Below are 14,160 nucleotides of genomic sequence, written 5' to 3' on the forward strand. Positions count from 1 at the left end.
TTTTTAAAAAAAATAATAATATTAATACTAATAATAATATTAATACTAATAATAATAATAATAATAATAATAATAATAATAATAATGATTTTGTTTTGTAGGTTTGTTTCTTTGAAAATTGACGTCGTTGATTTATTATTATTATTATCAATATCATTATCATTATTATTATTTTCTCTTTCCCGCTCCCGTTCCAGGTCGACCCGAATTCATTCCCGTATACTGATACTTGGCTTTCTTTTCAGACGGTTTCAATATCTGAAATTACAAATATACAGACAAAAATTAAATAATGATGATAATAATAATAATAATAATAATAACACAGAGGTTTTTTCGTGATAAATAAATTATTATTATTATTATTATTATTATAAATACCTGAAAGGAACACATGAGCGTTTCATCGACCGACATCATACCTCCGGCGTTATCAAATTCTCCGCAATAATTTGGCGCCGAAAATAACGTAACCAATTGTCTTTTAGCAAAAAATTCATAACCGTCTTCCACGACCTTTTGAAAACGAAACAAACAAATTAACAAACAAACAAACAAACAAATTAAATTAGTTTAATTTTTTTTTTTTTTTAAATCAACCTGGTGAGCTCTGCATATCAAATCCAAATCGTGTTTATTTAAAAATTTTGCTACGACATCAGCTCCGAACGTGAATGAAACTCCGCGATCATTTTCTCCCCAACCTTGTACATCTTTTTCCGGGTCAGACCATAGTAAATCACAAAGTAAACCTTAAACAAACAAACAAACAAAATCATTTTCATCTCCCCCCTCTCTCTCTCGCTGGTTATCATCATCATTAACGAACCAGTATCGGGTACGTCAGTGGGTCTCATTATTCTTCTGATTTGTTCCATTCCTTGTAAATCGGGTGATAAACCGCCATGACAACAAAATATTTTCTCATCAATAATGGCTGCTATTGGTAAACAATTAAAACAATCAGTAAATATCTTCCATAATTTAATATTATATCGGCGTTTACCTTGAATAAAAATAAAAATAAATAAATAAATAAATAAAAAACATGAAAGAATCGATGGGAGACATTTTCTTTTTACATTCATCGTAAAATCCATATATTCTATTAATACTGGCGCACTCGTGATTTCCTCTTAGTAAAAAGAAATTTTCTGGATATTTTATTTTATATGCCAAAAGTAAACAAATTGTTTCTAAACTTTGTTTGCCACGATCAACATAATCTCCGAGAAATAAATAATTTGCATCGGGAGGAAAACCGCCATATTCGAATAATCTGAGGAGATCCGTATATTGTCCATGAATGTCACCTTAAATGGAAAAAAAAAAATTTCCAAAGATAATTACTACATAAGGTAAATGTAATTGATTCAAATGTGTAAAAAATATGGAAAAAATGAAACAAACCACATATTTTTAATGGAGCTTCAAGTTCTAATAATATCGGTTGTTGTAAAAATATTTCTCTAGATTTTAAACAAAGGCTTCGAACTTCCGACTCCGACATCTGTACAATTTTTCCAGGGCGGCATCCTCTTACTGTAATAAAATAAAATTTAAATTTTTATAAAAAAAAAAAAACAAACCAAACATGGCAATTATTAGGAAGGAATAATGTAAAAGTTTTGTACAGAAGTTACTTTTTTTATATAATATAAATCACACACAGGTTATAGAATGAAATTGAATCTTGATATGGAGTTTCTCGATTTATTTTTTTTTGTACTCTAATTAACTTCTTTCATTAGAAATTCAGACCGTCACGCGGGGGAGGGGGGAGGATTATTTGACTTTTTTTTTTTTAATTAGATTTTTACCATTATTATTATTATTTTTCTTTTCCTAAAATATAAAGAAAATTTAGAAAAAAATTAAAATTTTCATTAAATTGGTATTGGTGAGTGCACAACAAAATTGATATTGACTTGTGATAATAATGAAAACAATGAAACAATTGATGTTTTTAAATGTTTAAAATAGGCGGAAAATTTTTTATGATAAACAAGGTTAAAAAAAAAAAAAAACAAATTTGTTTCGTAAATTAGAATTTTTTTTTTTCCACTAATGGGAAATTAATTAGCAAATGTCAAATTGTAAGTCAAATTTTTTTTTTTTTAACAAACACTCGATCCATTTGATTCACTTCAAGGTCAAGACTATTGATTCTTAATAAATGAAATTTAAAACGAAATAAATGCGCCCGGTTAAAAATAATAATGATTTCACGTAGAAAATTTAATTAATAAACGTCGGATTTAAATTAAATTAATGTATATATATATATATTAATAAAATTTCATACCTTCTAATAAACGAGCAATCAAATGATCTACATTTAGCTCTATTTCAGTCATTTTAACAACTGTGAGAAGTTAAATCAAACACGTTCACAAACGACTAAAAAAGGAAATGGAAAAAAAATTAGGTAAAAGGAAAAGGAAAAAAAATGAAAAGCACACACGGCCGACGCGGAATTTTATTTACTCTATGATTTTTTTTATTTCTCATGATTTCATTACGGGTAATTTTTACATTTATTTAAATTGTATGTCAAAATTATATATAGATAAAATTTTTTTTTTTTTTTTTTTTTTGATTAACAAAGAAAGTTTTGTATTGGTGTATTTTTAGAAAAATTATTTATATATTTGTACGTGGGCTAAGTTATATTTTAAACTGACTATTGACAAATATCACGTTATTTATTAATTATTTTATTTTATTTTTTTTCATATTAATGACATTTTTATTATTTTTTTTTTTATGATGAAAAATTTTAAATTTTGTAAATGAAATTATTAATTTTTGTAATTTTAAAATTAGTACTCGGATCTTTACTTGATTTGTTGCATAATTTATATTGTTTTTATAAATAATCCATCCAGTTTGTCCATGTGTAGTCCCAATAAACTGGATTGCTTCTTATATCTACCGGTTTGTTTCTCGGTGGTACCTGTTTCATATATGTTTATCTCTCATAAATCAACCATTTTGGATATTTGATGCCAAATAACCCTTTCACATGAATCTGTTTTCATATCGAATAAGTAAATTTCACTGAAGTTTTAACGATAATTAAAAAATTTATAAAGTGATTTTTTTTTCAAAATTGAAAATAGCAAAAGGTTTTTTTTTTTTTTTACTTTGGTCACTTTCATCTTCTTCTTCTTCCTCTTCTTTAACATTACATGTCACTTGAGTTGCATTTATTAATTCCATAACAAGTTTTTTATTTGGTAGGACTTTAATATGTTTTATCGCTTTCGCTGCATCGCTGTTGTACAATTCATTCCAGTCGTAATTCATATCTCTTCCTGATGGACCATACCATTTATTCCAGTTATTAGCATTTCCTATGAAAACAAATTCAAGTTTTATTATTTTTTTTTAGGTTAATCATTTCAAAATCATTAAATATTCTTTTTGTACCCTTTTTATATTTCCAATTTTTATATCTCAATGCTGCTATTTTTCTTTCTGTGTCTATATTTAATAAAATTTCTTTTCTAACTGATGGTAAACCTTTCGAAAGATTCGGCCAAACATTTATTCCATCGATATCAGATATCGAATCTGTTTAAAAATTTATTTATTTTTTTTTGTAAGTTTATGTAATTTTGTTTCTTTTTATGAAAAATTTTTCCCCCTTACTTGATGCATTTGTTAAAGACAATAATGTTGGTAACCAATCAGTTATGTGTATCATTGCATTTGATACTTTTGACGATGGTAAAAATGGACTCCATATAAAACCTACACCTCTCACTCCTCCTTCCCACAATGTATCTTTAACCTGTTTTAAATAAAATTTTTAAATTTGTTTGTTTTCTATTTCATCTGTTGATTTAAAACATACTCCTCTCAATGGCCAATTTGATGCTGCATTTAAATTAAAACCACCTGCTGGTCCACCATTATCGGTTGAAAATAAAATCACACAATTATTAATCATGTTTGAGTCTGCTAATGCTTCGACAACTTTACCAACAGATTCATCCAATTTCGACAGCATACCTATTATTATTATTATTTCATTATTTATGTAATTATTTCCTTGTGCCACTTCATGAATAAAAACAGAATGGATGAAAAAAAAGAAAATTGTAAACCTGCAAACAATCTTCTATTTTTATCTTTTATGTAATTAAATTTAGCAACAGTTTCTGCAGGTGCTTGTAATGGACTGTATTTATTTCCTGAATGAGTTGCCAAATGTGCCAAATATAAAAACAAAGGCTTATTCGAATCATGTCCTTTGATTACCTTATTAAAAATAAAAATAATAATAATGATTTTGTGAAAATATTTAAATCAAATTTAATTTATCCTAATATTTACTTTGACAGCTTCGTTTGTAAATAAATCCGTTGTGTAATACCCAAAATCAGATCTTGTTACATTCATACCTCGTCTCATATCGTAACCCCAAAATCCAGGCTGGAAAATTTAAAAAAAAAATGGCTTCACATCTTCGATAGTATTTGCAATTAAAAAATTTTTTTTTTTTGTCATACATTTTCAATTGCCGTGTGATCATAGTAATCTTGATGACCCGTCCAATAACCATAATGAGAATCAAAACTAATAAAAAAAAAAAAATTAAATTAATCCAATTAAAATTAATATATAATTCTTTAATCTCTCTTAATCTTCAGATTAAAATATGTTAGGATAATCCCTACCCTCTACTCTCCGGTAAATAATCTTTTTTAAAATGACCCAAATGCCATTTACCAATCATTTTAGTTACATATTCAGTTTTTATTATTTCAGGTAGAATAATATGTTGAAGACTTAAACCCCATGGTTCACCACCGTAGATAACTTTATGCTGCATACCTGTACGGGGAGGAAAACAAGAGAAAAACAATTCTCACCCTCTATATTCAGGAGTATAGTCTTTTTTAAAAGACCCGAGATGCCATTTTCCAACATGTCTTGTTACATAATTTAAACTCCTAAGGTATTCAGGTAATAATTTTTCATTTAAATTTAATCCGTATGGTGCTGAACCGTGTATTACACCGTGTTGCAATCCTAAAATATTACACCCCCCCCCGCGTCGTGAAAACCCGGGGAAAAATGAAGGAATCATATCGATTTCGTACCTGTATGTATGGGATATTTTCCAGTCAGTAGAGCGCTTCTCGATGGCGTGCAAACAGGTGCGACGTAATAATTGTTTAATATTATTCCAGTAAATGCTAATGCATCTATGTTAGGTGTCGGAATTTGATTGGAACCGTGAAAACCTACGTCGTTCCAGCCCTGGAGAAATTTTCTTTTTACAAAAAAAAAATTTTTTTAACCGAAGTGAAAAGTTATTATTATCTTACCAAATCGTCTGCTAAAATTATTATTATGTGTGGATTATTAACTAATTTTTCACAATTAATAATATCGATCCATGTACATAACGTTAAATAATAACCGATGATAATAATAATAATAGTGAACATTTTGAATGCGTTGAATGTGTTATGAGACTACTGATGATGATAATAATAACAAAATATTATCGTTTCATACAGGAAATCTAAACTAAAAGCACAATCGTCGTCGTCGTCGTTGTCGTTATGTTTTCAATGCCATGTTAATTATTATTATTATTTGTTTTTTTTTTTTTTTTTTTTTTTTTTCCCGGGGGATCCTGGAATTTCGTTGTGGTGGTGGTAAAAATATTACGTCACGAATTGGTCGTTGAGTTTTTAGTGCCAAAAAAAAAAAAAAAAATGGTACAAACGCAAACATTTAAATTTTGTTTTTTTTTAAAAATAAAATAATTCGGTTATACAGGTAATCGTGTGTGGGGACTTTTGCCAAAATGAATTTTATTATTATTATTATTATCATTATTATTATTATTATTTTTCGTTTGCCAGAAACAAAAATAAAAATTTAATTAATGGATTTAAATGTTAAAGATCAAATTATGTTCTGTTTGCTTGTTTGTTTGCTCGCTTGTTCGTTTTGTCAAATTTATTATTAATTTTTTTTTTTTTTTTTTTGGGGGGGGGAGAGGGGGAGTTTTGTTTATTTTCCAGAATGATTTTCTCACCGTGGATAATTTAAAAATTAAAAAAAATCTTAACGAAAATAAAATTTAAAAGCGGGAGAGAGAAAAAAAAACGAAAAAAAAAGATGAAAATTTTTTGTTTGTTTTTCGTTTTCCATTAAAGAAAATACGGGGGGGAAATATATTAAATAAATCAATTGGTTTGTTAAAACGATACCAGGTGGCAGTGTCGTAAAGTAAACATGACGTCATTTATTTTAACCGTTAAGTAAACAAATTCGTGCGTGCGTGGGTGCGAGTGAGAGAGAGAGAGAGCGGAAGCGGAAGGTAAGAGTGAGGGTTAAGGCAGAGTAAGGCGTTTTACAGCGTTGTTTTTTTTTTTTTTATAGCGAGATTTTAATTAAATAAACGGTGTTTATTTTCGACATTGTTTTTTCTCGCTGAAAAAGGGTTTTTTTTTTTTTAAATAATAACAAACAATTTTTGATTTTTTTTTTTTATCGTTTATTATTATTATTATAATTCTCGATAGAAAAAACATTATTATTATTATTATTATTTTTTTTTTTTTTTGAAACAGTACAATAAATAAATAAAATTGTGCGCGTGCTTATTAATTAATAATTGTGCTCGGGGCACAACGTGGTAATAATAATAATATGCACATAACGAATTTATAATGAATAAATAAATAAATAAATAATAATAATAATAATAATAATAATTTTATTAGTAGCAACAATAACGACCACTACTACTACTATTAAAATGTAGAAACAAAAAATTTTTATTTTTAAAAATATTTTCAAATACGCTACATAAACTATATATAAATAATAATAATAATAATGGTAATAAAAACGTTTATACAAATATAAAAAAATTTTTTTGTTTTATTAAGAATAATAATAATATTAGTAATTAAAAAAAGAATTTATGGTTGAGCAAAATTTAATTTTATTATTATTATTATTATTATTATTAATATTATTTACATTGACGTATTAGACCGGAAATAGAAAAAAAAGTTTGACGACGATGACGATGACGTAATACATAAATAATTATATATATATTTGCTCAATTTTTTTTAATTAATTGACTTATTGATTTTTATTTTATTTATTTATTTATTGATTATTGATTTGAGGTTATCGGAAAATATCAATCAATAATTTAATCGTGCCGTCGATATAAAATTGATCTGATATGCATTTAAAACGTTTTCATATTTCGAATGATGACGTTTTTCTCTCTCTCTCTCTCTCTCTCTCTCTCTCTCTCTTGATCCTCCAATGTAACAAAATACAAACAAAATGGCGAAGTCATTTCTGTAAAAATTTGATGTAGTAAATTTTCTGAAACTTTTTATTAAAAAGGAAAAAAAGGAAAAAAGGAAACAAAAGTGATGGCCGATTTCCCGCCAAAATTTTCTCGAAAAGAAAATTCGTTAAGATTTTTATTAGCGTTCGAAAACCGTTAAATAGCTTACTCTTTCTATAGACGTTCCACATTTTGAATAATAACAAAATTCAAATATGGCGACCAATATGGCGAACGCGAGTCCACCGATTAAAACGATGAAAATCCCGCCGATGTTGACGACGCCCAACGAATTGGCTTTCGTGTCTTTTTTCTTTTTTTTTTTTTCGCAAATGTTTTCTAATTTTTTCCACCATTTATCATATAATATTTGTATTTCACCTTTTTCTTGTAATTCCAATATGGCGAGCGATATTTTATCTCTCCATGGCGAACCTGAAAAAATAAACCCGTCTATCTTTTCCTTCTTTTTTTTTGGGGGAGGGAGGGGCGGGAAATTTTCATTTTGTCGATTCGTACCCATTGGCGTACCGATTCCGTAACCTTTGTTATCCAAAATCCCACCGATTTGTATGAGGCTGCAATCGCGTTGTAAAATATAATCCAACATGGTGGATTCCATGAGGAAAGCGTATTTACCATCCAAAACTCTTTGTATCCCCTCTTCGTACGTGGATACGAAAACGGATGGTTTTTTATTTTCCATAAATCTCCACATTTTTTGATAAGTTTCGATCATCGAATCCTTAAAATTTGTTTCTTTTGAGAAAACATACAAAATGGCGGGAAAATTTAAAAGGAAAATTAATTAAAACTCACGCGAAAGAAAGCCATGGTCGAACCGCTTTCCAATGTTCCATATTTGATGTCGGTTTGACTCGCTAAATCTTCGGCATTTTCGATGGGGGATATCATGCGTTCAACGGTTAAAAAAGCCGCCAAATTTGCCGTGTAAGAAGAGATTATGATGAGAGTGAAAAACCACCAAATGGCGCCGACTATCCTCGTCGAAGTGCTCTACAGAAAAAACAATAATAATAATAATAATAATTTTCTATTTCTTTCTAGAAGAAAAAAAATCGATTTAAACACAAGTGGTCGACTTAACCATAAAAGTTTACTTTGTAATTCTGATATTTCAAACCCCCCCCTCCCCCTTTTTTTTCCGTTTACTTTTCGTGAGAGGTTATAAACGTACGCGCACCCACACACCCACCCACGCTTTACAAATCATTATTGTTATTATTTATTTATTTATTTTTGTCTGCTGGAGAATCGTTTTTAATGTTTGTCGTTTAAGTTTTTTAATTTAGTAAAGAGATCATCGTTGATAAAGTAAAAAATAATCATCATTATTATTATCATTATTATTATTATTATTAATTCTGATAAGATATTCGGTCATAGAAATCTATTAAATATTTTTTTTTTTTTTTGTTCGGAAAAGTTTATTGGAACCTTGAAATCAATTTATTTATTTTTTTTATTTTTTATTTTTGCCAGCAGACGCATTTTCGGTTTCATTTTATTTTTTTTTTTTTTTAACATGGGAGGATGTGTGTGAGAGAGAGAGAGAGAGAGAGAATAAAGGGTGAAATGGAATGAGTGAAGATAACTTTTCTGGAAAAGTTCTTCTTTTGAAATTTGGTAAATTTCCAACGAAAAAAAAAAAAAAGTAATGGAAGAGTTATATATATACGCTCACGGTTTTTTTTTTTTAAAACATGTTTTTTTGTTGTTTGTACGTGTTTGTTTGTTTTTGTTTTCGTGAGTGTTGTTTGATTAAAACAATCGAAATTTAACAAATTAAAAAAAAAAAAAAAAAATTTTTTTTTGGTGTGTTTTTCCAGGCTTTTTCAAATTCAAACGATTCGAAAAAAAAATTTTTTTCTTTTCTCTTTTTCATAATTTTATTGTTTTCCCCTTTCCCCCGCCCCCTCCCGAAATAATAAAAAAAGTAATAAAAAGAATAGAAAAAAAATTTTTTTGTTATTCATTGTCCCAGCAGACGACGATTAGGAAAAAAAAAAAAATCCCCGGGAAAATTTCCAAAATAAAGTAAAAAAAATAGTAAATGAGGTAAAAATTATTATCGTAATTTTTTTTATAAGAAAAATTTGTTTTACGTGTTAAATGCGGTAAATGTAAAATTCTTTTTACGATCCGAATTTTTAAGAAAAAAAAAAAAATTTTTTTTTTTTTTTTTTTTTTTTAAATTATTATTTTATTTTTAATAAATGACTGGAGAAAGTTTTTTGTTACGGTAGATGGAGGTAGAAAGGGGGTAGTAGGGTAGGATACGATAGGAAAAGCAGAAGAAAACTTTAATGATTATAAATTAACGAGAAAAAAAAAAGAAAATTACCCTAGGATTAAGATCGGATCCTTGTTGCATTAAACTTCCAACTGTAAACCAAAAACAATTGCCCATCGTAAACGGATTGATGACGTAATTGTTTGCTGGAGAACAAACGTGAGGATTTTGCCATTCGTATGGACTGAGACGAGCAACAATCAAAAGGGTTAATGATACCAATGCGTATGCGGCGAATATGTAAAACCAAATGTTGAGAGCGAGAGGATTCATAAATGAAAATAATTGTGCGGCTTGATTTTTGGGTACCTGGAAAAAAAAAAAACAAAACGAAGCGGAAATGATGACGTAATAAATACCGGAAACGATTATGTTGCTCATAACGATATTAACCCGTAAAAAAAAAAATTTTTTTTTACGAAAAGCAAAAAAAAATGCGATGAAATGTTTAGGACCGATTTGTTGTTCGTTGACTTTTTGACAAAATTTATGAGCTTTTTTTTCCAGCAAGGGAAAATGAGAGAGAGAGAGATAGAAAGAGATAGAGATAGAAAAAGGGAAAGATCGCGTGTGCTGAATTTTCTTTTTTTTTTTTTTTCATTCTTAAAGATAAAAAAAATTTTTTTTTTTTGGAGGTTTGTCAAATAAGATTACTTTTTGTTATTTTCCGACAGGGTAGAAAAAAAAAAGAAAAAAAAATACCTGAAGTGCAAAAATTATTATTATTATTATTATTATTATTATTATTATTATTATTATTATCATTCTTTTTTTTTTGATATGTGATTTCACATTTTTATTTATTTATTTATTTACGTACTACGAAATTGCTTCTTAAAATTTTTTTTTTTTCAATTTTTTCCTCTTTTTTTTTTTCGAGAGAGAGAGAGAGAGATGTCATCGCACGCTTATTGAATTTTTATATATAGAGAGGGAGGGAAGGGCAGTAGGTGTGGGGGGGACGAAGGAAAATAGTGACAAATCTAACAAAAAACAAAAAATTTTCCGTGAATAATCTATCGAAAAATTTTTTATTTTCCATCCCCCTCTCTCTCTCTCTCTCTCTTTCGTAAATGTTTTTACTTGTATAAAAATTTAACAAAAAAAACATGAGAGAATTTTATTTCCGGTATTTTTCCCGCAAGTCTACCTCCCCACCCCCCAAAAAAAAAAATAGAAATTTTTATTTACCTTGAAAAGTATACTTATCCCCAACGTCATAAAAGGTTTTGTAAAATCGATGACGCTTTCACGTGCGTAATTAATGGTCATGGAACCGACGGCCAAATCCGCTTTCTGGAATTAAATTACAAATAATAATAATAATAAAACGAAATGAAAAAGAACGTAACGTTGGGATTCCAAATTAAAAAAAAAAAAATTTCTCGGGAAATAATAAAGATCGATAGTAACGAGGGGGAAAAAAAAACGATTTAAAAAAAACGTGACGTCATTTTATTTAATTTAAATAATTATTATTATCATTATCATCACCTTGTCAATGAGTTGACGTACCATTCCATTCCATTCTCCGGTTTTATAATCGTAAACGCCATATTTTCCATCGGGTACTAAACTAATATTATATTTAAAACCGACTAAATTTGCAATGGCGTCTAATAAATCGATGCAAAAACCTTCCAATGCGAAACTCGAATTTGTTTTTGTTTTCATCATGACGTAGGGTTGTTCCTGATGACAAACAAACAAACAATAAGGAAACAATCGTGGTGGTAATAATAATAATAGTAATAGTTACCAATATCGTTGTCACGACGAGCGTAACATTCGTATCGATCGGATGAAAAAAAATTGATTTGTTTGTTATGTTAAGACCCCCATTGGGGGTCCATTCTCCGGCTTTGATGATTTTTTTAGAATTAATTTTTAATAAATCTAATTTAAATTGAACTCTTTCTCCTTCTTTAAATTCAATCGGTCCCGTTAAACCTTTTAATTCAACCTGTTGAATCGGAAAAAAAAAAAAAAAATTTTCATTTTTGTCTCCCCTTTCCCCCAATCTCTTTCAATTATTATTATTATTTACGGAATTTATGTAATTGATTAAACTTAATCCTTCGTTCCATGGTATTTCAGATTCGCAAGAAACGTTTGATGATGATGGCGATGATGATGATGATAATTGATTTCCGTCGAACGCTTGCAGACCAGCTGCAAAAACGTAAACCGAATCGTAAATCAAAGCCGGTTCCGTCTGTAAGTAAAACAAACAAAAATTTTTTTTAATTTTCCCGCCAAATTTTAAAAAACTTTTGCACCCTCTAGCGGTAAATTTTAATGTCATAGAGTATATATATATATATATATATATATATAAATAATAATAGGAAAATTAAATTTTCTTTATATTATATCGGGTTATTACGTTTGTGATAGCCTTTTTCCCCCGTGATGGCGGTGGTGGTGGTTGTGGTGGCGGAGTCGAATTTACATATGATATTTATTTACGTAATTTAATATTTAATAATAATAATAATAATAATAATAATATGGATTTACCTTTGAGATTTGATTATTATTTAAATAATTATCCCCGGATTCGTCGTCGCGTATCGATTTAATTAAACGTTTTAAATTATCAAAATCGTTTTTGATTTTTTTATCATCGTCATCATCATCGTTAATGTTGATCAAACGAAATGTCGTCACGTTAATTATATTTATATTTAAATTTAACAAATGAAAGGCCTCGACGTCCTGAAAAACAAATAATAATAATAATAATAATAATTAATAAAGAGAAGAGAGAGAGAGAGAGAGAGAGAAAAAAAAAAAAAAACGATAATAATAATAATAATTTTATTTTATTTTTTTCTTACGTTAACGTAAAAGCAGAAGAAAAAGTAGAAGTAGAGAAAAATTATAAAAAGTTATAATAAATTAAATTATGACGACTATTTATTATATCAAGATGGCGTCTTGACTGATGAACCTAACTTATTGCTCTCGTGAAAACTTTTTTTTTTTTTTTTTTAACGAAAGACAAGTCAAAGATTGTCAAAGTTACTACTTTTCTTTTGTTTTATATATAAAAAAAAAAAAGAAAAGAAAAGAAATAGAAAAAAAAGATCATCTCATGAGAATTAATAGATAGAAAAAGGAAAAGAAAAAAAGGAAAAAAAAGAAAAAAGTCGTGAAAAGTTTTTTTTTTTTTTTATTAATAAAAAGGAATTCAATCGTCTTTTTATTATTATTATTATTATTATTATTATTATTAATTTTTTTTTTTCAAATCACCCCCCGAAGGTATTTTTTTATAAAAAGAAAAGATTCTTGTATTGCTTTAGAAAATGACGATTCGGTTAAGAAATAAAATTAAAATTAAAAAAAAAAAAAGAAAGAGAGAGAAAAAGGAAAAAAGGAAAGGGAAAGAAAAAGGAAAGAAAAGAATTTTTTTTTTTTGTATAAAAAAAGGAAATGAATAAATAAAGTATTGCCATGTTTTTTTTTTTCTTTTCTTTTCCCCCCCTTTTAAAGTTGCCAAGAGGGGGGGGGGTCGGCACACACACACACAAAAAAAAAAGTTATTCGTTATTTTTATTCCCTTTTTTTTTTTTTTTATTTTGAAACGAATAAATCCTTGAATGAATAAAAAAAAAAAAAAAAAAAAAAAAAAATTTCTCTCTCTTTTTTAATTTATTAACAAACAACAACAACAACAACAAACAACAAAAACGACAAAGAAAAAGAAAACAAACGAAAAAAAAAATGCAAGTTGAAAAAGAAAAAAAAAAATTACGGGAAAGAAACAAAACAATCGAAATTATTTCCGGTTTAAAAAAATTGACGTCATAATTTTTTAATAAATTAATTGTTTGTTGTTTTACCTCGACAGAAACAAACAAACAAAAATTTTTTATTATTATTTAATATTAATTAAAAAATTCAAAACCGGAAGTTATGAAAAAAAAAAAAAAAGAAAATATTACAATCGTAAATTTTCTTTTATTATTTTAAATAAAAAAAAATTATCATCATTATTATCGTCGTCGTTTTTAAGGAATAAAACCTGAAATGTTTTCAATAAATAAATAAATAAATAAATAAATAAATAATAATAATAATAATAATAATAATAATAATAATGAAAAAGAAAATTTTAATAAGTTTTTTTCGATTTCCTCCCGTTCGATTTCGTCCGTCGGAACTTTCGCCGTACTCAACCGCCTTTTTTTTTTTTTTTTTTTTTTTTTATTATTTTCCATTCCGTTGGTTAAAATCTTTTCGGGTCCCCCCATCGAAAACCTTTTTCCCTTTTTTTGTTTGTTTGTTTGTTTTTGTAAAAAAAAATATGTATATATATATATTTTTTTTTTTTCATGATAACCTGGTTTTCCGCCATCTTGAAAACGTCAGCCATTTTTTTTTTTTTAATATTAAATATTTATTCATAATTAAATGTTTTTTTTTTTTTCGAACGAACGAACGAGCGAACGGGCGAACGTTTAATACGATTGATAACAAAAAAAAAAATCATTATCGT

At 27.4% G+C, this 14,160-nt stretch overlaps 3 protein-coding genes across 3 annotated transcripts in view; all 3 read right to left on the reverse strand.

Annotated features, from left to right (window-relative positions):
- Nucleotides 1–168: 168 nt before the first annotated feature.
- Phum_PHUM570660 (serine/threonine-protein phosphatase PP-V, putative) lies at nucleotides 169–2,357 on the reverse strand (the record flags this gene model as incomplete). The annotated part of the gene is made up of 7 exons (XM_002432087.1): nucleotides 169–258; nucleotides 382–516; nucleotides 601–752; nucleotides 830–1,006; nucleotides 1,083–1,313; nucleotides 1,411–1,542; nucleotides 2,306–2,357. The coding sequence occupies 7 exons, from the start codon at nucleotides 2,355–2,357 to the stop codon at nucleotides 169–171; spliced, it is 969 nt and encodes a 322-aa protein (XP_002432132.1).
- Nucleotides 2,358–2,869: 512 nt separating this feature from the next.
- Nucleotides 2,870–5,462, reverse strand: Phum_PHUM570670 (arylsulfatase B precursor, putative; the record flags this gene model as incomplete). Its single annotated transcript, XM_002432088.1, has 12 exons — nucleotides 2,870–2,956; nucleotides 2,991–3,031; nucleotides 3,147–3,356; nucleotides 3,433–3,576; nucleotides 3,655–3,796; nucleotides 3,860–4,017; nucleotides 4,113–4,266; nucleotides 4,342–4,440; nucleotides 4,518–4,584; nucleotides 4,881–5,040; nucleotides 5,112–5,271; nucleotides 5,340–5,462. The coding sequence occupies 12 exons, from the start codon at nucleotides 5,460–5,462 to the stop codon at nucleotides 2,870–2,872; spliced, it is 1,545 nt and encodes a 514-aa protein (XP_002432133.1).
- A 2,019-nt stretch (nucleotides 5,463–7,481) lies between these two features.
- Phum_PHUM570680 (glutamate receptor, ionotropic kainate 2 precursor, putative) overlaps nucleotides 7,482–14,160 on the reverse strand; it is a gene marked incomplete at both ends in the record, with an annotated part of 14,244 nt that continues 7,565 nt past the window's right edge. Inside the window, 9 exons of the mRNA XM_002432089.1 lie at nucleotides 7,482–7,777; nucleotides 7,862–8,087; nucleotides 8,162–8,359; nucleotides 9,708–9,965; nucleotides 10,848–10,952; nucleotides 11,151–11,348; nucleotides 11,416–11,619; nucleotides 11,704–11,871; nucleotides 12,177–12,374. Of these exons, the coding sequence (XP_002432134.1) occupies nucleotides 7,482–7,777; nucleotides 7,862–8,087; nucleotides 8,162–8,359; nucleotides 9,708–9,965; nucleotides 10,848–10,952; nucleotides 11,151–11,348; nucleotides 11,416–11,619; nucleotides 11,704–11,871; nucleotides 12,177–12,374 (1,851 nt within the window). The remainder of the gene's footprint in view (nucleotides 7,778–7,861; nucleotides 8,088–8,161; nucleotides 8,360–9,707; nucleotides 9,966–10,847; nucleotides 10,953–11,150; nucleotides 11,349–11,415; nucleotides 11,620–11,703; nucleotides 11,872–12,176; nucleotides 12,375–14,160) is intronic.

The sequence above is a fragment of the Pediculus humanus genome, genomic scaffold (assembly GCF_000006295.1).
Source record: "Pediculus humanus corporis 1103172108302 genomic scaffold, whole genome shotgun sequence".
Taxonomy (NCBI): domain Eukaryota; kingdom Metazoa; phylum Arthropoda; class Insecta; order Psocodea; family Pediculidae; genus Pediculus; species Pediculus humanus.